This window comes from Capricornis sumatraensis, chromosome 13 (genome assembly GCF_032405125.1).
Source record: "Capricornis sumatraensis isolate serow.1 chromosome 13, serow.2, whole genome shotgun sequence".
NCBI lineage: Eukaryota > Metazoa > Chordata > Mammalia > Artiodactyla > Bovidae > Capricornis > Capricornis sumatraensis.
In genome coordinates this window covers 58,402,457-58,424,691 of record NC_091081.1, presented here as the reverse complement: position 1 = coordinate 58,424,691, position 22,235 = coordinate 58,402,457, and the positions used below count along the sequence as shown (strand labels likewise).

At 39.4% G+C, this 22,235-nt stretch overlaps 1 protein-coding gene across 2 annotated transcripts in view; it reads left to right on the top strand.

Moving 5' to 3' along the window:
- The window catches only part of SLC18B1 (solute carrier family 18 member B1), a 35,406-nt gene extending 25,755 nt beyond the window's left edge, over positions 1 to 9,651 (top strand). For both annotated transcript variants that reach the window (XM_068984826.1, XM_068984825.1), the window contains exons 8-14: positions 1,669 to 1,770; positions 3,079 to 3,170; positions 4,633 to 4,728; positions 6,396 to 6,470; positions 7,786 to 7,879; positions 7,975 to 8,027; positions 8,259 to 9,651. In XM_068984826.1, the coding sequence (XP_068840927.1) occupies positions 1,669 to 1,770; positions 3,079 to 3,170; positions 4,633 to 4,728; positions 6,396 to 6,470; positions 7,786 to 7,879; positions 7,975 to 8,027; positions 8,259 to 8,325 (579 nt within the window). In that variant the 3' untranslated portion in view covers positions 8,326 to 9,651. The remainder of the gene's footprint in view (positions 1 to 1,668; positions 1,771 to 3,078; positions 3,171 to 4,632; positions 4,729 to 6,395; positions 6,471 to 7,785; positions 7,880 to 7,974; positions 8,028 to 8,258) is intronic.
- The last annotated feature ends 12,584 nt before the right edge of the window (positions 9,652 to 22,235 follow it).

Genomic DNA, 22,235 nt, shown 5'->3' with positions numbered 1-22,235 from the left:
TAACTTCTATGCAGAGTACATCATGAGAAACGCTGGACTGGAAGAAGCACAATCTGGAATCAAGATTGCTGGGAGAAATATCAATCACCTCAGATATGCAGATGACACCACCCTTATGGCAGAAAGTGAAGAGGAACTAAAAAGCCTCTTGATGAAAGTGAAAGAGGAGAGCAAAAAAGTTGGCTTAGAACTCAACATTCAGAAAATGAAGATCATGGCATCTGGTCCCATGGGAAATCCCATCTATTTCCTATGAAACAGTGGAAACAGTGTCAGACTTTATTTTTTGGGGCTCCAAAATCACTGCAGATGGTGATTGCAGCCATGAAATTAAAAGATGCTTACTCCTTGGAAGGAAAGTTATGACCAACCTAGATAGTATATTCAAAAGCAGAAACATTACTTTGCCAACAAAGGTCTGTCTAGTCAAGGCTATGGATTTTCCAGTGGTCATGTATAGATGTGAGAGTTGGACAGTGAAGAAAGCTGCTGCTGCTGCTGCTGCTGCTGCTAAGTTGCTTCAGTTGTGTCTGACTCTGTGCAACCCCAGAGACGGCAGCCCACCAGGCTCCCCCGTCCCTGGGATTCTCCAGGCAAGAACACTGGAGTGGGTTGCCATTTCCTGAGCGCCGAAGAATTGATGCTTTTGAACTGTGGTGTTAAAGAAGACTCTTGAGAGTCCCTTGGACTGCAAGGAGATCCAACCAGTCCACTCTAAAGGAGATTATCCCTGGGTGTTCTTTTGAAGGAATGATATTAAAGCTGAAACTCAATACTTTGGCCACCTCATGGGAAATGTTGACTCATTGGAAAAGACTCTGATGCTGGGAGGGATTGGGGGCAGGAGGAGAAGGGGACAACAGAGGATGAGATGGCTGGATGGCATCACCGAATCGACGGACGTGAGTTTGAGTGAACTCCGGGAATTAGTAATGGACAGGGAGGCCTGGCGTGCTGCAATTCATGGCGTCACAAAGAGCTGGACATGATTGAGCAACTGAACTGAACTGAAGGAAATTAAGGAAAGTGAGAATAACTCAGATAACCAATAAATATCATATCATATTGGTAACGGTAACAGAGTTATGAGGTAGCTTACTATTATAAAAGCCAAAGTGTCATACCATCTAATTCTTTAATTAGATATTAATATCCCTTTGAGATGGATAGAGTAGATATTATCGTCAGTGCGTTTTACAGCAATGCACTTTAGTCTGTGGACAGACAGCATACCTGGGATTGTGGTTTGACATGCAGATTCTCAGGCCTCTTCCCAGACTTTTTGAATTAGAAATTCTTGGGCTGGGGTTCACAAACCTCTTATAACAAGTTCTCCAGGTAATCTTTTGTGTATACTAATGTTTGCAAAGCACAGGTTGACATGTAAAAATGCTGTGGTTCATAGAAGGGTAATTATACAATATTTACTATCAAATGCTAACAAAGCAAAACATCCTGTATTTCTGACCTCTGATTAGGTTTCTTCTCCTATAATGAAAAAAAATAATCCGTTTATAAGCGTAAGACAAAAATCACGAAGGATGCTAAGTGTTAGTCGTAGCCTCATGGCAGGTGATAAGAGCTGAAGAGATGCAGAAGGAAAAGATAGATATTTATTTTTTTTAAATGACTTAACCATGTAACTTTAACATGGGATTTCTTTTACAGTTTAATTTACCAGCTGGATATGTGGGACTGGTATTCCTGGGTTTGGCATTATCCTATGCCATTTCTTCACCATTGGTGGGCCTACTCAGTGATAAAATGCCAGTATGTACACTTCATTGATATTTAAGAATGACTTTTGTATGTCTGGTGGTTGTCCAACTGTACTTCTGGAGTTCTGCAGGGCTACTGATTAGAATGAACATATTCAAATTTTTCAAAATGTTATCTTTATATAAGTATAGTTGACAAATAAAACTTTAAGATATTTGAAGTATACATCATGGTGATTTGGTATCTCTACACTTTGTGAAAGGATTCACTCCATCTAGTTAGTTAATATATCCATCCCCACAGTTATCTTTGTGGGGGAGGGGGGAGCAGTGAGAACATTTAAATTCTTAAATATTCATTTTTTTTTGAGCTGATGGAGAAGTTTCAGTGTGAGATCTCAGTATGTTCCAACTTGTCATCACCCTGAGCAGATTCACTCTTTAATGGCCTCAGCTGGGAAAAGTGGAAGCTTATGCCAAAACTGTTGAAAAACTCCTGAATTAGCTTTTCTAAAGGAAAAAATTCCCTTGATGAAAAAAAAATGGATTGACCTTAATAATCAGGACAGAGCTCAAAGGTACTTATGACTTGACCAACTTGAAAGGATAAAATGTAGTTTTTCTACGAAAGTGAAAGGACTGGTCATGACAATATGCATTATTATCCCAGAGCCATCCTGAAAGAAAATTTCTTCTATTCTCCTTTAACTAGGTTTAAATGATTCAGTCTAGATGACTAGTATAGAGAGCTTAGTACTATTCACCAAGTCTCAAGCTTCTGTGATACTAGTGCTTATTTTCATGTTTCCCCTCTTTGTTGCACGTGGGTATATATTTATGAAGACTGATTATGTGGAGATTACTTGGTAATCCAGGTGACAAAAAGCAAGTGTCTTAAAGTGTTTGGAGCTTAGTTTTAAGATGTAGCCATATATATAACTGAATGGATATCATACCCTTGTAATGTTTAGCCTGCTTTTCAGTAGTTTATAAGAAAACATTTTATTTGATACTTTTTTAAATGTAAATTTTTCTAGATAATGCATCTACTTGGCTGTTTCTTGTGGTGACTGCTTCTTTAAAATTGTTATATTTGAAACAGTTCATCATTTGCAAAATCCACAATATACTCCCTTTCCAAGGATCTTGTCCTTTGCTCACACCCTGTCTTGAGGTATACTGATTACACTTGCTTTTGTGTTTACCATCTACCCTGTTTTCTCTTACATGTAAAATTTTGTTTTCTTCAATGTATTGATTTTTTTTAAAATATCATGACTTGTATTCCTTGATGATTTCTTTATATTCTTGGATTATGGGAGCTTTTTACCTCTAAGTTTCTTTGGACTTTCTTTCTCAGCACCTAAGGAAATGGCTTCTGGTTTTTGGAAACTTAACCTTAGCAGGTTGCTACATGCTCTTAGGACCTGCCCCATTCTTGCACATTAAGAGGTAATTTTTTTTCTTCTTTCAAATTTTCAGCCAAATATTATTAAGAATTATTTTAGAAATTTTGGTGTAACACTGATACACTTAGTATCTTTGAATCTTATTATTTAAATAATTATCAGATTTAGGACTATATTGAAATATTTGTTTTACTGACAGTATTTACTGTATGCTAGCAATGGTCTAAGGGAACATCAATGCATAAAATCTATATCAAATGAGAAAAACGCTTATTTTTCCTTTGTGTTTCAATTGCAATTTGTACTTTATTTTAAAAATAGCATTTGTTATCTACCTTTAGCTGATTGTTCGTAGGATACACTTTTTTTTTTTTTCACTACTTCTTGCTCCTTGAGGTAGGAACTAAATTTTTTTTGTTTCTGTGTCATCCTTAGTATGTGGTAGCTGCTTACCAAAGCTTGTTTATTATAATTTCTTTGCTAAAATAAAGTGAGCTACTTAGAGCTTTTTAGGTACCTCTGGGACAGAACATGACATGGAAAAAAGCAAGGATTTCAGAGTCCTTCATGTTTGGGTTTGTATTTGGACTTTCTGCCTTCTTTGGTGTGTGAACTTGGGTAACTCATTTAACTTCCAAGAGCCTAGGTTTTCTTATCCACACACACACACAAAACAGGTGATAATAGTACCACTGGAATAACTTTCTAGGCTCAGGATGGAGTGACTCCAGCCCAGGGTGCCATATCAGCAAACCAAAGCTTAGAAAACTTTCATGTCCCTGTAAATGCTCCTCCTGACCAGAAAGCAGTCAGCCAGTCACCCTCGAATCAACAACCCTGCTCTGGCTTTCTCACCCTAGACGAAATAGACTGTGTGGCCCTGGGCAATCAGATATTTTCTGATTTTCTCTTCCTTGTTCTTTACTCTTTACGCCATAAAAGCTTCCTGCCTTCCATCCCATTTTGCAGTCCTCTGAAAGGAGACCATACACCTCATGAAGTGTTAAGTAAAGTTTGCTTCTATCACCTAGATTGTCTTCTTTGATTGTTTTAACAGACTCACATGGCAGGGTTGCTGCAAGGATTCAAAAGAGCAGTGGATAGGAAGTAACTGACATAGGGCCTGGCATGGAAGGAATAGCAGGTTCCTGTCACTTCCTTTACCACATACCTTCTGTGCCCTTTTTCAGTCAATGGAATTTTAAAACTAAGTGCTTGAAGGAGTGACGTTAACATTGACATTTTAATCAACTTTGAAAGGATTTTTTATGGTGATAAGGCAAGTTGACTCCAGGCATGTGACATGTGTGGCCAAAGACCTTGGGACAGCAGAATGAATGGATTTTTTTCCATCAAAATGTAAAGATCAGATGGGAATAAGAATCAGACTAGTCTTGTAATCTGTGAAAGGAACTTCTGCCAAGATCCTGCCTGCCCTTTCTGGCATGAAGCTTTGTTGTCTCTTTCAATGTTAATTTTTTTTTTTCTCTAAAACTTTTTTGCAGTCAACTCTGGTTGTTGGTGCTGATATTAGTCATAAATGGTATCTCTGCTGGAATTGGCTTGATTCCAACTTTCCCAGAGATTCTCAGTTGCGCACAGTAAGTTACTTCCATCGCTTGAACTGTTGTAATTAACAGTAAACATCACAAGCTTTCTTGAATTTCTCAATTTTGTAGGATGTTGGATATTTTTTTATACTACTAAATCTTCATGATTTCATGTCACACAATATTGTTATAATATTATAAGCAACTATACAATAATATAAATGATGATATAGAGTAATGTTAATACAGTGATAGGTAAAATGGGTTGTGGATAGAAGCTTGGCTCGGTTTACACCTTGGTACAGATATACTTTTAAAAAGTCAAAGCATATATATATATGTATATGCATAACTGAAGCCCTTTGCTGTACAATAGGAATTAATACAACATTGTAAATCAATCATACTTCAATAAATTTTAAAATAAAGCCAAAGCACAGTGGAAAGACCTCAGCATCATTTCCCTCTCACAGTGGAAGTCCACACAAGGACACAGAGTGACCAGGTAAAATTATTTTAGCACCAATTCCAGCGTGTGTGTTTCCCTCCCTCACACCACCAAGCACTTCTCTGAAACCAGGTGGGTGTCCTGAAATTCAATTAATTCTGAAACCATTTAGCTGGAGATAGCAGCAGATCCCACAGTTTAAGGGCTCTCTCTGCTTCAGAAGCTAATATCAAGTGCAAGTTGTTACCTGTGCTTCTGACCCACTGGCTGTAAATCAGCAGTTTCCATGACTTGGATTTGATTAATTTACTAGAGTAGCTCATAGATCTCAGGAAACCAGTTCACTCGTCAACAGTCAGACGACAAGATACAAAGGGCAGTGAGGTCCCATGCAATGGAGCCTCTGTCTGGGCCCAGCACTCTGGCACGTGGAAGCATTCTGGCTTCCCAAGCTGGGAGCATTCTGAACTCAGTCCCTTTGGATATTTATGAAAGCTTCATTACATAAGCATGGCTGATTAAATCATTGACCAATTGGCAATTGATTTAATCTCCAGCCCCATTCTCATCCCTATGGGGAAGGGATTTGTGGGGCTGAAAGTTCCAACACTCTAATCCATATTGATTCTCCATGCAATGTGGGTGCTGGTCCCAAAATCATCTCATTAATACAACAAAAGATACTTTTTTAAAAATAGCTTTCATCTTTTAGGAAATTCCACAACTTTTAGCTCTGTGCCAGGAATGGGGAAGAAGACCAAATATATCTTTTTATTATGAAGTACTGTACCACACCAGGCATTTGTCACTTGGCCGTCAGTCTTTAGTAGATGTGATGGTGAAGAACACAAAGTGAACTTGAGCAGGAAAATAACTGTTGGTTCTGATGTGCCAGTTCAACAATGCTCATAGGAATAAGGAGCTGCTTCTGTACTTTCTGAAAGTTGCCCATTGTTCTCTTTACATGTTCGTTTCATTTTAAGATTTCTTAATTGTATACTTTAATAAACATGTAATGTAAGTGGGTCATGATTCTTAATATTATATCCTATATATACAGTAGAAGCATTTCTAGAAAACCCTGCAGTAACCATAACTAGGAGAATATCTTCAAGTGAGGTTAACTTTTTATTTTAGAAATGGAGTGTTCTTGCTGTTGAGTTTGTCCAGATTATCCCTGGTTTGGTTTAGTTTATCTACCATACGCTATTCCTTTGTTTCATGTAAGTTCCCCTTTTAACCATGAATATACTCTTGTTTCTTTTTGCAGTGAAAATGGATTTGAAGAAGGATTAAGTACCCTGGGACTTGTGTCAGGTCTCTTTGGTGCAATGTGGTCAGTTGGGTGAGTAGCTTTGGAATTTAATTCACACTTGTAAGTTGGAGACTACTATTCCCATTTTACCGATGGAGAAATTCAGACACTCAGAGATCAGATGAACTACAAGAAGCTGCATAATTCTCTTAGGGCAATGCTGCAGTTTTGACCCATGCTATCTGACTTCAAGATCAGTGGTTATACCAACAGTTTTAACAAGGTGACCACAATGATCTTATATACTTTGTCTTATGTAAGTGAAATTTTAAAGTTCTTTTAACAGGAGCATGTCTCAGGTTTAAAGATGTATTCATTTATTCATTCATTTTTGTATCTAATTTTTACTCTGTACTAGGTTGTTGTTCAGTTGCTAAGTCATGTCTGACTCTTTGCAACCCCATGGACTGTAGCCTGTCAGGCTCCTCTGTCCATGGGATTTCCCAGGCAAGAGTACTGGAGTGAGTTGCTATGCCCTCCTCCAGGGGATCTTCCCGACCCAGGGATCAAACCCACATCTCCTGTGTCTTCTGCATTGGCAGGCAGATTCTTTTCCTTTGAGTCACCAGGGAAGCCCACTCTGTACTATACCAGAGAGAGAATTATATGCTAGCTGTGTAGCTATCATCAGTCAGTATGTACTGAGTTATTTTAAATACAAATACCTGGAGAGAATATAATAAAGACTCTTTTGAATGCATGCCATCTTTTTAAAATTCTCATATAAGGCACCAACTTTTCAGAAGCAGTCATAATTTTAGGATTGTTTAAACATTTCAAACATCATCCTTTTCAGGTAGAATTATTTTCTTACTTCCCTTGTGGCTCAGCTGGTAAAGAATCCTCCGGCAATGTGGGAGACCTGGGTTCAGTCCCTGGGTTGGGAAAATACCCTGGAGAAGGGAAAGGCTACCCACTCCAGTATTCTGGCCTAGAGAATTCCATGAACTATACAGTCCATGGGGTCGAAAAGAGTCAGACACATCTGAGCGACTTTGACTTTGTATTTTCTTACACCTAATGCCCTGTTCAGGGTTTTCCAGGCAACACTGGTAGTAAAGGATCTGCCTACAAAGCAGGAAAGACAAGGGTTTGGTGCCTGGGTCGGGAAGACCCCCTGGAGGAGGACATGGCGACCCACTCCAGTATTCTTGCCTGGAGAGTCCCATGAACAGAGGAGCCTGACAGGCTACAGTCCATGGGGTCACAAAGAGTCGGGCAGGACTGAGCAACTTAGCATGCACACACGCGTAGTTTCAATATAATGAATTGAAGAGGTCATGTAGCCCATAAGAAGTAACTTTTTTTGGCTCTATTTAATCCTCTTTCTTCTTTCCATTGTTAGTGCTTTTGTAGGACCAACGCTGGGGGGATTTCTCTATGAGAAAATTGGTTTCGAGTGGGCAGCTGCTCTACAGGGTCTTTGGGCTCTGACAAGCGTGAGTAATTAGTCTTTTCCTTTCATCTTTCTTATGTTTATGGAGAAACATGACTTGAATAATTGATGTTAACCATATCTTTCATTGTGTTAAAGGGACTAGTGATGGGCTTGTTTTACCTGTTGGAGCACTCGAGGAGAAGGAGGAGGTATGGTCAGCTCTGGAGCTCTTTTCCTCCCTGTAAAATTTGGCTTGTGGGAGTGGAAAACAAACAGCATTTTACACCCATTCTTCCAGTCTGAAGATCTCTGGGCACTCTGTGCCTCATCACTTGATAGACACATATATGGAAATAGTTGGGTAGTGATGTAGGTACTGAGTTTTTTTTTTTTTTAAGGTGAGAAATATTGAGGTTGGCTTCTTTTTTCCTTCAATATAGATCTGAACTTCAAAATATCCTTGGCACAGAGGAGGAACGGACTGCTCTCTTGTCTGATGAAAGGTAGCCTTAGGATTTCAACCAGTACAGGACTGGAAGATGGATGCTCCTGGCCTTGAACATCAGTCTTGGACTTTCTTAATTTTTATGCACAAAACTCTGTGGACTTCACACCAGCATCCTGGAAATGTTAACGTAGTTTTGGGTAATCCTGTGTTGGGCTACACATCCTGTCGTCCTGAAGAACTGGCCTACTGAACCAGTCATATTTGAAATCTTAAATATGAGAGGAGTCGTTGAAAATGAACAGAAGTTGGTGGTTTTGAGTGGCTAGACTTGGCCTTGAAGATATTGTTGACTCTAGGTATCCTGTTTCATCTGTTTACTTTTTATTGAGTGCACTGATTCTGTGAATGTACCTTTTTTATTAACAGGAAAAGAAATGAATTTATTTGACACGCCTATAAGTAATGTAAAGATAACTCAAAATATGTAGAATAATTACTGTGAAATCAGTTTTTAAAATAGTTGCTTTCTCTGTGTCCTGAGTTTTTGTTTGTTTGTTTGTTTTTGTTCAAAAAGCAATTTCCAGGCTATGGTATAAAAACTCTATTGTATATCATGGCCATCAGCTCTTCTAAAAATTTTGTTTATGTGAAAGATACAAGAATAATATTACTTAGCACTTCCAATTTTATAACATACTGTGAATTAGGATCTTGATTTATAAATAATGCTTGGTTTAATGTTATTCATTTCTCTTAATGTCTCTGTTTTAGTTCTAACATTAAAAAAATTAAATATTTCCAATAGATGTATCCCATTTCCAGAGCAGGTGAGTCCACAGGAATACTTGTTCTGTGTTTGGGAAGGGGTTCCTCTGACTTCATGTAAAATGCATGTCGTTGTTTTGAGTGAATCTCTGCTGTGGAACTCTCATACCTCCTGATCCATTTTCATAGTGTAGTAGCCACATTTACCACCATCCCCAATTTTTTAGTAGACTAAATGGTTTTTCATCTATTTAGTAATTCAAACATATTGAATGCCTTCTCTAAGCAGACATTGTGGTTGGTATTGCAAAGTTAGCTGTGATCAAGATAAACAGTCTAGCCTTTATGGAACTAATATTTCAGTGGAAGGGATAAACAATAAATACCAGAATCTCTATCTATGACAGAAGAAACCTGGTGATATGAAAGAGTAGTTGGCTGGAGTTGATTAGGTGTGAGGATCCTCCTTTAGATAAGGCCTCTCTGTGGAGGGGCTTTAGAAGTGAGATCTGAAGGATGACAGTGAGGCCGCCATTGACAGGGAAGAGCCCTCCTCAGTTTGTACAAACAGGCCTGACATGGTCAAAGAGAAGGCGGCGGTGGTCCACAAGGCTGGAGACCAGTAAACAGAGGAATTTGGAGAGGTGGGGAGGGGGTGGCTTTTGAATGGAGGATGCCAGAATTTGATTCATACTTCAGGAAGCTCATTGTGTTTGCATACTAGGGGCAGAGGGAGATCTTTGGAAGCTTTGAGAAAGTCATTAATGAAGTGGAGAGAAAAGGACGTGTTTGGAAGTGGAAGCAACAGGGCTTGTTGATACGGAGAGAGGAGAGGGAAATTCAGGACGACTCCTAGGATCCGGCTTGAGGGTATGGGCGGGCAGCGATGCCTCTTAGTAAAATGGGGAAGAATGGGAGCAAAGCAGGTTCTGAAGAAGCAAATTAAAACTTGCCCTTTCACACTACTAGAAGGGAAAAAAAAAAAAAAATCACAACACCCAGACTGGATAATACGAACAGAAACTGGACCTAAGGACCATTTCGGAAGGCTGCTTGGCATTAATTTCCCAAACTGAACATTCCCAAGCCCAATGAACTCTTCATTCCCCTCCTTCCTCCAAGCCCGGTAACCCTGAGAACTCCACAGGGTGGTCCAGGGCGTGCCAAGCCAAGCACAAATGGCTTATCACTCCTCCCCCGCTTGCTGGAGCGGCACTAGGACTGTGACCCCGGGCCGCTGCACTCGTGCTCAGTGCGGCAAGGGCCAGGCCCGGAGCATCCTGGCTCCATTCCAGTGCTTTTCTTCCTTGGGCGAAGGCTAGAGGAAAATACGGGGCTGCCGCTCCTCCGCGCAGGGGTCCAGGATGCCGCCGAGTGCCTGCAGTTCCCAATTCTGCCACGTAGGACCGCTATTAAAGCACCGCCGGGATCCGTCAGCAGCTCAAAGCAGGGCAGTGGCGCGCAGCTTGCACCGCCCCGACCTGGAGTCCAGACGTCACTCAGGACTGTCGGCCTATTACCGTTAGCGCGCTGCTGACTGTTGGAGAGAAGTTCAAAGTCAGCGCAAAGATTCCAGGCTGTCTGGCGAGAGAAGTTTTTGTTTCCTCTCCCAAAACACCGCTGTCCATACGTGCTGTGGGTATTGGACTATTTAAAGCCACTTTGTACCAAACCAGCTTTGCACTTTCCTCATGTTATGATTTTGAAATATTAAAATAAATGACAGAAAGGTTAGACGTATGAGAAATGATAGCAGAACGTTTAACAATGAAACCAAGAAGTAGGTCAAAACTATCAAGGGGAATCTTTGTGTTTATTGCGACCCCATGGGCTGTAGTCCGCCCGGCTCCTCTGTCCAGGGAATTCTCCAGGCAAGAATACTGGAGTGAGTTGCCATTTCCTTCTCCAGGGGATCTTCCCCGCCCAGGAATCGAACCCAGGTCTCCTGCATTGAGGCAGATGATTTATCGACTGAGTTGTGGTCTTCTAAATGTAACAACATGTAACAAAAGTACCCAGTTTAAAATAACTCCTTTTTTTTTTTTAATGAGGCTGAATGTAGAATATAAGTAAAAAATATCTTTTATGTTAAGATCACATTGCACCCTATACAAATATGACATAGACTAATCCAAAGAAAAAATAAACAACAAATAAAAATCACAGATTTTTAGAAATTAAACTTAAAAAAATTTGTGATAATTGTTGATTCACATGTAGTTATAAAAAATAATACCCAGAGATCATCTTATTCTTTATCCAGGTTCCCACAATGGTAACAGCTTGTAACATAGTACAATATTATAACCAGGTTATATTGGTAGAGTCAAGATAAAGAAAGATTCTCAGTCTTCAGATTGCCCAGGCTGCCACTTTTCTTTCACACCTACTCCTTCCTAAATCTCTGGCAATCACGAATCTGTTCTCCATTTCTGTAATTTTGTCATTTCAAGAATGCTGCATAAATAAAATCATGTAGTATGTTATCTTCTGGGATCGCCTTATTTCCTTCAGCATAAGATTCTTGAAACCCATCCGCATTGTTGCGCATGTCAGTAGGTCATTTCTCACTGAGTAGTATTACGTGATATGGGCATACACCTGGGTTGTTTATCCATTGAAGGGCATTTGGGTTGTTTTCAGTTTTCAGATAAAACAAAGCTGCTATTAACATTCATGTACAAGTTTTTGTGTGAAAATGTCTTCTCTGGGATAAATGCCCAGGAATACAACTGTTGAGTTGTAATGTAATTGCATGATTAGTTCCCCCCCCCCCCCGCCCATAACCCATATATTTTATATAGGAAATTAGATTTGGACAATAAATAGTAAATGTTATACATCAACGAAATATTCTATTTACTTGCTTATTAAGTTATCCAGATTTAAATATGTTAACCATACCTTCTCATATCTAGCTGGCAAGAGAGGTGGGTAACAAATACTGAACTGCCAACTGATTTTCATTAAATACAATTAATAAGTGAGAAGTAAAGAGCTGGTATCTTTTATTTATATACAATCATTGCAAAAGGGAATGATCTAAAGACTAGTTATGATGGGCTTTTTCCCTTTGATATCAGTATCATATGTCTTCAATTTATGAAATAAACGCAGGAGAGTAAGACTCTGAAACAGCATACTTAGAAAAAGTAAAATGTTATCCAAAGTATTAACAAATGAAACAAAACTTCACATATTCAGTTTTCCATTAAGAACAACTTGCAACTCTTAAAATATTTGCACTGTTTTCCGTCAACTACAAATTGGCGTTTGCCATGGGTACTTACCCTCTATCTCTATGAAGATTAAATTATTTGCTGCCACCTCTATTGAGTTTCAACACCCTCTGAAAGGAGTTCAGTGTGGAGAGCAAAAGTGAGGCACTCTGTGCTCAGGAGGAAAAAAACTGGCAGGACAGGTCTTCACATCGTTAGACATTTTCAGGAGCCTATTTTATGAGGCCAACTCTTGTATCTCCTCATATCTCGAAAAGCACTAAAATCCTTCATGGTGGAAACTGTTCCTCCTGACTAGCAGAAAACTTCTGGAAAAACATGTGCTTGATTGCATGTATTTCCCCCTTCACCAAAATCATGTATATACTGACCTTCCTCCATATGTCTCTTTGAAGCAGTTTCTCAGAGCTCTCTGAAGTGCAGTCTCCCAGGCTGCAGTCCTCATTTTGCCCAAAATAAAACTTAACTGGCAACTTCCATGTTGTGCGTTTTCTAAGTTGACTTTCTTTCAGAAAATCGACAGATCCACTTTGAATCCCAGTTTATTTATAGGTGACAATCTAAGAAACATGATGTTCAGTAATAGCTTGTGGTTTATAGTTTAGCGCAATTGCATCAGCAGTACCAAAACAATCTGGAATGTATTTCTTACTGATCATGGTCAACAGTAGCACAACAAATGCAAAAAGCAGTACATTATTATCATTTTTAAGTTTTCGTCATTCAAGGTAAGTTTGAATACCGAATCAGTTAAGTCACGTTGTTATATGTTTCAAAAATTACAGCCATGAAACCAGTTGTTGGCTGATTTCAGTTTCTTGTTGGCATAAAATCAGTTTCAAATCAGAATTTGAAAAGAGCTTTTTTTTTCTTTTAAGAGAATTAAAGCCAGTGTAGGTAAATATTTTGTTTGAACACGTTGACCTGAAACAAATAGATGGCCAGATATTTCTTCCAAAAACATGGGTTTATTTGGAATCAACAGAGAACTGCAATTCGGGGTTCGTAGCCATGGTGAGCCATGCACAAGTCCCCACACAGCAAGGGAAGGAGAACACTTTTATAAAGGGAAAAAGGAAGTTGGAAGGGCTCTGGTAAACAAACAGGCCTTGGGATTTCATTGGCAGAATCCTTTCCAGGAAAGAAGATGAATTTTTCTTTTCCCCATTGGGCTCTGCTATCCTTGCAGGGTATGAGAGCTTCCCTTCTGAACTTCCAACTCTATTTAATTGAGATTTCTGTTTACTAAATTTTTGCAAACATCATATTAATACTTTTCATTCAAACCTTTTCAGAATGTAAGTGAAATGAATGGTTATATTCATTTCCTCTGTTGTTTTCTATTGCTATTGCTGGTTTGCTGTTGCCTCTTTTATTTATGTATCTGATGACCATCAGAGTTACCTGGTTGTCAGTGTGTCCATTCCTAAGAGCTGGGTCCAACCTGCAGATCTGGAACACAAACAGTATGAGGACAAGGAGGTGCATTACGTACCACTGCCATCTGGTAGTAAGGAAGTTGCAAAATTTAATTACATGCATGCCACTGCAAACTCTCTGAAAGAAAAAATATACTTGAGGTCAAACACATTGTTAATTGGAAAAAAAAAATAACTGCACAAGAAAGAAAGATCTCCTCACACTTTTTCATTCCTGTACCTGGTGAATTTATCTTGATTTGTTCTCAGGACTCAGAGGAGCAAGTACTCCCAAACAGATTCAACATATTAATTGATCTTTCATATAAATAAATTTCACTTAGCAAAGCCTAAGATTTGGATTCTGAGTGGGTCAAAGCAGACAAGCACAAACTTCAGTTTTTCTTCTCTGTCTTTGAATTTAGTCACTTTGATGAATGGCCCAGCTTACAAGAAATAGAAGATGCTGCTCATAAAGAAGTTCCTCCCTCACTGAGACCTCTAAATCCTCCACAAACATTTGCCTGACCTCTTCTAGCACAGGGAACAAGAGGCTGTGGGAGGTACTGTGACCTCGCCCTCCTTCCGAGTATGACTGTCACTCAGGAGGGGTGGAGCTGTGACTAGTTTTTAAAGCAACCCCCAAGCGGTTTTCCAGAGCAGTTGTACCATTTCACAATCTTCCCAACAGTAATGTATGACTAACCCAGTTTCTCAGTAAGTTTTTTTTCGTGTATATGTTTAAGTAAATAGGTTTAAACAAGATAAAATAAAATAATAGAGTGATGCATGAAATAGGAAGTTATTGATCAGAGAGCAAATCTGTGGGACTGCTAGGGGAAAAACCATCCAGATGAGCTCATAGAAATGGACTGTAAGTTAATAATTCCAAGAGAAGCCATTCAAGTCAGGCTGACGTTAGAAGACAGGAAACATGAATGATTTTGTGGAAATGAGAAAATACAGAAGTGAACTAATTGACATTCTTTTAGCAAATTAGTGGCCAAGAACAGGTAGGCATCTCACCTGGGAGATTTAAAGACCTGTGTCAAAGCTGTAGTGGGCATTACCCTCACCAAAGGGCCTCCACCTTTTGGGTGTGAGATAATAATAACAGCAAAAGCTATTCAGCCCACATCAACACTTTCCAGCTGAGAGAAATATAAGGAGAGGATGTGTAACTGGCTCATGGCCATACACACAAGGAGTGATTCAACCCAGGAATTCTGTCTTCAGGGTCCATACTTTAAATATTATCCAATATGATCGTGACACTCATCAATACAGTGGGAAAAAATTCATGCCATCTAAGCAAATAGTAATTAGATACAGAATTTAGTTATCTCTACCTGGAGGGAAGTCCAAGAGTGGATATGTTTTACAATAGAAGAAAAACACGCTACAGAGAAAGAATATGAAATAAATGTAAGAGTCAACTTTAGTTAGGCCTTGAAGGCTAGGAAGTGCCCAGCTTCTATTGTTCTATTACTTCTCCTGGCTATTTTGTCATTGTTCAATAGAAATCATGTATTGAGGTGACCAAAAAATTCACTTGTGTTTTCAGTAACATCTTATGGAAAAAACTCAAATGAACTTTTTGGCCAACCCTATAGTTCCATCTGGCCTCTATGACTGTTTGAAAGAAAACCCCACTAATCAGAGTTGGCACACTAGAATAATATACATACTCCTTTTCCTGGTGCCTAAGGTGCCCCTGGTCACCTGCTCTCTATACAGAAAGTAAACCAAAACTCAGAGGTGACTGAAGGAGCTACAGGTCATGGAAAGAAGAAAGCAGATAGGATCCAGCCAGGGGTGGGTGGAGGATTTCACGTAGACCAAACTTGTAAGTAGTTACCTCAGGCAACAAACATGCTTTTACACATCCTTGCCCATGAAGAACAAGGTAAATTATTGGTGAATTATTGTGGTGCCCTCATATTGCTCAACAAGACAGTAAATGTATCACTGCTTGATGCTTTTCTATTTTTAACCTATCTTTTCATTTTTTTCCCCCATGTAAGTACCTGAGATTTCAGTTTTATTTTTATATCCTATGTACCCTTTCAAATACAAAAAAAGATCTTAATGACCCAGATAGCCAATGGCATGGTCACTCACCTAGACCCAGACATCCTGAAGTGTGAACTTAAGTGGGCCTTAGGAAGCATTACCATGAACAAAGCTAGTGGCGGTGACGGGATTCCAGCTGAGCTATTTCAATTCCTAAAAGATGATGCTGTTAAAATGTTGCACCCAGTATGCCAGCAAAGTTGGAAAACTCAGCAGTGGCTACAGATCTGCAAAAGGTCAGTTTGCATTCCAATCCTAAAGAAAGGCAATGACAAAGAATATGCAAATTAGCATACAATTGCATTCATTTCACATGCCAGTAAGGTAGTTCTCAAAATCCATCAAGCTAGGCTTCAACAGTACATGAACTGAGAACTTCCAGATGTACAAGCTGGATTTAGAAAGGCAGAGGATCCAGAGATCAAATTGTCAACATCCGTTGGATCATAGAAAAAGCAAGGGAATTCCAGAAAAAAAATCTACTTCTGCTTCATTGACTATGCTAAAGCCTTTGATTGTGTGTGTGTGTTCATTTGCTTTAGTTGTGTGCGACTCTTTGCGACCCTATGAACTGTAGCCCACCAGTCTCCTCTGTCTGTGGGATTCTCCAGGCAAGAATCCTGGAGTGGGTTGCCATGATTGTGTGGATCACAAATTGTGGAAAATTCTTCAAGAGATGGAAATAGCAGACCACCGTGCTGATCTCCTGAAAAACCTGTATGCACTCCAAGAAACAACAGTTAAAACGAGACATGGAAGAGTGGACTGGTCAAAATTGGGAAAGGAATACAAAAGGCTGTATATTGTCAGCCTGCTTATTTAACTTACATGCAGAGTACATCATGCGACATGCTGGGATGGATGAATCACAAGCTGAAGTGAAGATTGCCAGGAGAAATATCAACAACCTCAGATATGTAGATGATACCACTCTAATGGCAGAAAGTGAAGAGGAACTAGAGAGCCTCTTGATGAGGGTAAAAATGGAGCATGAAAAGCTGCTTAAAACTCAACAGTCAGAAAACTAAGATTATAGCATCCGGTCCCATCACTTCATGACAAATAGGAGGATAAAAAGTGGAAACAGTGACAGATTTTATTTTCCTGGGCTCCAAAATCATTGCAGATGGTGATTGCAGCCATAAAATTAAAAGACACTTGCTCCTGGGAAGAAAAGCTAGACAGGACAAACCTAGATAGCATATTAAAAAGCAGACACACCACCTTGCTGACCAAAATCTGTATAGTCAAAGCTATGGTTTTTGCAGTAGTTATGGTTTTTCATGTACATATGTGAGAGTTTGACCATAAAAAATGGATGAACTGATGCTTTTGAATTGTAGTGCTGAAGACTCTTTAGAGTCCCTTGGACAACAAGGAGATCAAACCAGTCAATCCTAAAGGATCTCAATCCTGAATATTCATTGGAAGGACTGATGCTGAAGCTGAAGCTCCAATACCCTAGCCACCCAATGCAAAGAACCAACTTATTGGAAAAGACCCTGGTGCTGGGAAGATTGAGGGCAACAGAAGAAGGTGACAGAGAATGAGGTGGTTGGATGGCATCACCAACTCACTGGACTGAGTTTGAGCTAGGCATACTGCAGTCCATGGGGTTGCAAAGAGTCAGACATAACTTAGCAACTAAACAACAACACTTTCAAATGCAGGCTTCTACATCTGCCTACCCAAATAAAAAAGTGACTTTGATTTAGGTCCTATGGATTCGTGTCATTTGTGGCAGTCATCCTGACCTTACCAAAAGCATTGAATCCAACTGTCTTAGTCCAGGCTGCTACAAGAAAATATCATCAACTGGGTAGTTTAAAACAACAGAAATTTCTTTCTCACAGTTCTGAAGGCTAACTTCAAGAACAAGGTGCTGGCTGATTCCAGTCTGGTAGGACCCACTTCCCGGTTCATAGATGGTGATCTTCTCACTGTGTCCTCATGTGGTAGAAGAGACCAAGTGTTCTCTGGGGTTTACATTATAAAGGCAGGGATCACATTCATAAGAGCTTCACCCTCATGGTCTAATCACCTCTCAAGGGTTTCACCTCCTAATACAATCACACTGAGGTTTAGATTTCAACATACAAATTTGTGAATCTGTTTGTGGGGGGAACACAAATATTTAGTCTATAGCACCAACTAAGAGACATTTCAGAAGTTCCTGTTGGTGAAGTCAATGAACTTCTGGCAGAGTTGGATTAGAACAAAATAAAGGATTTGCAAGTGAAATCATTAAGAATAGAGCTTGTTACTCTTTTTCTTTTGAGGACAGCGTGGGAGCATACTGATAGAAGCCAGATCAAAGAGACTTCTATAGCTTATCATATCATGGTCCTAAACTTTTGAGAGCGAGAAAACAGAAGGGTAGTTTGAACCATGTGAAATCGCTGTTTCCAGAGGTGAAAAACAGGAGGGAATTAGCAACTTCCTATGAGCAACCCTTCCATCCATTCTAGGAGACCCAGGCTGGAATCCTTACTCTCTAAGATTCTGTCTTGGTTTGAGTTGCTTAAACTGTCTGAAGAGTTGAATACCCTTTCAAGTGCAGAGCTGGAGGAGCACCTCATTTGGGTGGGACATGACTCCAAAACATGGTTAAAATTCAGGCTGGTTCTGCTTAAGTTCAGGCTGATTTGGCTCAAGCAGCATTTTCTTTCTCAGAGACTGAGTCAGAGAGGCATGCTGAAGACCAAAGCACAACCCCAATGAGGACAAAACATTGTCCTTCACCACTAAGTACTTTTTTGGGGGTACAGTATTATCTTTTTTTTTCTTTTTGGTATATAGTATCAAAAGAAAGCAATTTTAAAAGAAAGGTCTGGTTTTTCTGTTTTGTTTACTTATTTTTGATGCTATTCTTGCTACATATGAGGAAATGCCATCGATGACTGTACATGCTATTTCCAAATCTTTGTTAATGCTGTTTCAGCCTTGGAAACCAGGAAGTGCTGAGGCTTGAGTCAGAGCCAGGAGCTACTCCTTGCCTTTCTGGGCCTTGGTATTCTTATTGTGCTCTCACTGCCCCATGGATGTGCGTCTGCCAGGTGCAGCTGTGCATGTTCCAGGAGTTGGTGCCCAGGTGCTGTGTTCCTAATTTCATCCTCAGCACAGTGCCCCAAATGGACTAGATCTTCAACTGAAAAATAGTGGTTCTGTGTCCCTAACATAAATTGTCTCCCCTTTTTGTTAATTACTGTCATTCCATCATAGTCTTGCAGAGGACTTTCATGTGTCTTTGACTTTTCAGGACAACTTTGTGAAAATGATAAATCATGTATTATTACCTGAACTTTTAGGTGAGAAATAGAGGTTCAGAGAAGTGGAATGCAAAGCAGAAACTACATGTCTAGGGAATTCCCTGGTGGTCAAGTGGTTAAGAATTGGTGCTTTCACTGCAGTGAGCCTGGTTTTAATCTCTGGTTGGGGAACTAAGATCTCATAAGCTGTGTCGTACTGTCAAAAATGAGAAAAAGGAAAAAAGAAAAGAAAAGAAGCTACATTTCTACTCTTCTTACTTATTAGAGCCAGAAAACCAAGCTCAATTGAGTACTATTTTGAGATGATCAGATCCCAGTTAGAAACAAATATTTGAGCTCTGTCTAGTTTTTATAGTGACTCTTCATTCAAAACTTTGAATTGATTGGAACTTTTCACTCTTGTAATGAATTCCATTAATCACAAACTGGTAAATTAGGGAATAGATCTTATTAGCAATAAATTATAATTAATCAATGTTCCCTGTGGCCAAGTAACATTATTTTATAGCTGAGTTAAACTAAAGAAGTTAATTCAGCCTTACTTAAGCAATCACATTTATGAAGATGAAAATGTAAACTCTTAAAGTTCTCGGTCCTGAATTTGGTGAAGATTTAAAAGTGTATCAGCTACTCTATGGCAAATGTTTGTAAAACTCATTCTCTTTTTCTTATATATTATAGATCTTTCCATATTTAAATTGCTTTTTCATTTGCTAGTTTCTGACTCTTCCAATATTTTGTTATTCAAATTGTCAATTTTTATGAGACAATTTTGAAATGCTACAGAGAAAAAAGGGAACTTCATCACCTTGACTTTGCATCAGAGACCATTTCCCCTTTCGCCCTCCAGCACCTCTGATAAACAAAACACTATATCTCTTGTGTATAATGACGAAGAGAGAAAAACATCCAGGAAATCTGAAGACACTGAGATTCGAAAGAGATAAGACTGTTTCTGTTCCTACCCTCCAAAAGTAAAGATTGTTTGTGTATTTTCACCAGCTTACCTAAATACTACTAAGCGAAAAAGATACTGTTACCAGTTGGTGAGATTAAATGACAAAGAAGTAGATCATGACCAAAATTATACTGGTAGAAATGCAAGAGCTTAAAGGCCTCAACTACATTTTTTTTTTTTTTTTTTGGTATATAGTATCAAGAGAAAACAATTTTAAAAGAAGGGCCTGGTTTTTCTGTTTTGCTTCCTTATTTTTGATATGTCATCCTTGCTACCTATGAGGAAATACCATCAATGACTGTACATGCTATTTCCAACAGCTACATCAAATATTTGTTCAATATTTAGATTTACCTGTGATCATCCTAAGATGGTCATTTTGAATAGGACTCCTTAAAAGATGCAACTGAACATTCAGACACCTGGATACAGACGTTAAACTAGAATACGGACACATGCATAATGTCTTAGGTATCAGGAAAAGATTCTGGAATAAAGAGTGAGAAGTTCTACACCTTGTTTTAAATCACTGTCTCTCTATGCTCCAATTCCTGTCCTATAGTGTTGTTTGTATTACACACTCTCTAGACTCTAAAGGTACTCATGATTTACTGTATGAAAATAGATGATAAAAAATCTCTTCACATTATCCACTAAAAGACTTGAACATTTTTCTAAAAAATTATTTACAGTTTTCTATTCTATATAGGTAAAAAGCCAACATCCTCTGGGTCATGGAAAAAGTAAGAGTGTTCCAGAAAAACATCTATTTCTGCTTTATTGACTATGCTAAAGCCTTTGACTGTGTGGATCACAAGAAACTGTGGAAAATTTTGAAAGAGATGGGAATACCAGACCACCTGACCTGCCTCTTGAGAAATCTGTATGCAAGTCAGGAAGCAACAGTTAGAACTGGACATGGAACAGCAGACTGGTTCCAAATAGGAAAAGGAGTACGTCAAGGCTGTATATTGTCACCCTGCTTATTTAACTTCTATGCAGAGTACACCATGAGAAACGCTGGACTGGAAGAAACACAAGCTGGAATCAAGATTGCCAGGAGAAATATCAATAACCTCAGATATGCAGATCACACCACCCTTATGGCAGAAAGTGAAGAGGAGCTAAAAAGCCTCTTGATGAAAGTGAAAGAGGAGAGTGAAAAAGTTGGCTTAAAGCTCAACATTCAGGAAACGAAGATCATGGCATCCGGTCCCATCACTTCATGGGAAATAGATGGGGAAACAGTGGAAACAGTGTCAAACTTTATTTTTCTGGGCTCCAAAATCACTGCAGATGGTGACTGCAGCCATGAAATTAAAAGACGCCTACTCCTTGGAAGAAAAGTTATGAGCAACCTAGATAGCATATTGAAAAGCAGAGACATTACTTTGCTAACTAAGGTCCGTCTAGTCAAGGCTATGGTTTTTCCAGTAGTCATGTATGGATGTGAGAGTTGGACTGTGAAGAAGGCTGAGTGCCGAAGAATTGATGCTTTTGAACTGTGGTGTTGGAGAAGACTCTTGAGAGTCCCTTGGACTGCAAGGAGATCCAACCAGTCCATTCTGAAGGAGATCAGCCCTGGGATTTCTTTGGAAGGAATGATGCTAAAGCTGAAACTCCAGTACTTTGGCCACCTCATGTGAAGAGTTGACTCATTGGAAAAGACTCTGATGCTGGGAGGGATTGGGGGCAGGAGGAGAAGGGGAGGACAGAGGATGAGATGGCTGGATGGCATCACGGACTTGATGGACATGAGTCTGAGTGAACTCCAGGAGTTCGTGATGGACAGGGAGGCCTGGCATGCTGAGATTCATGGGGTCACAAAGAGTCACACACGACTGAGGGACTGAACTGAACTGAATACGTTATTTCTTTACTAAACATTTCTATTCAATGCAGAAAATTTGGGCAGACCTGGTTTATAACCTTTAGACCTCACCTATATTAAGAATTTTATTTGTTTTTACTCTTTTGTGCTGTTTAAAAGTATTTAAAAGAAAGACTCAGATTAAAAAACAAAATCAAACAGACAAATAAACAAAATGCACTAAATGCTTGTGTGATAGAATTGGACTGGAGAAGGGAAGATATGGATGTCCTAGGAAGGACCAGGCTCCCTGGTGGCTCAGATGGCAAAGACTCCGCCTGCAATGCAGGAGACCTGGATGCAATCTCTGGGTCAGGAAGACCCCTGGAGAAGGAAATGGGAACCCACGCCAGTACTCTTGCCTGGAGAATCCCATG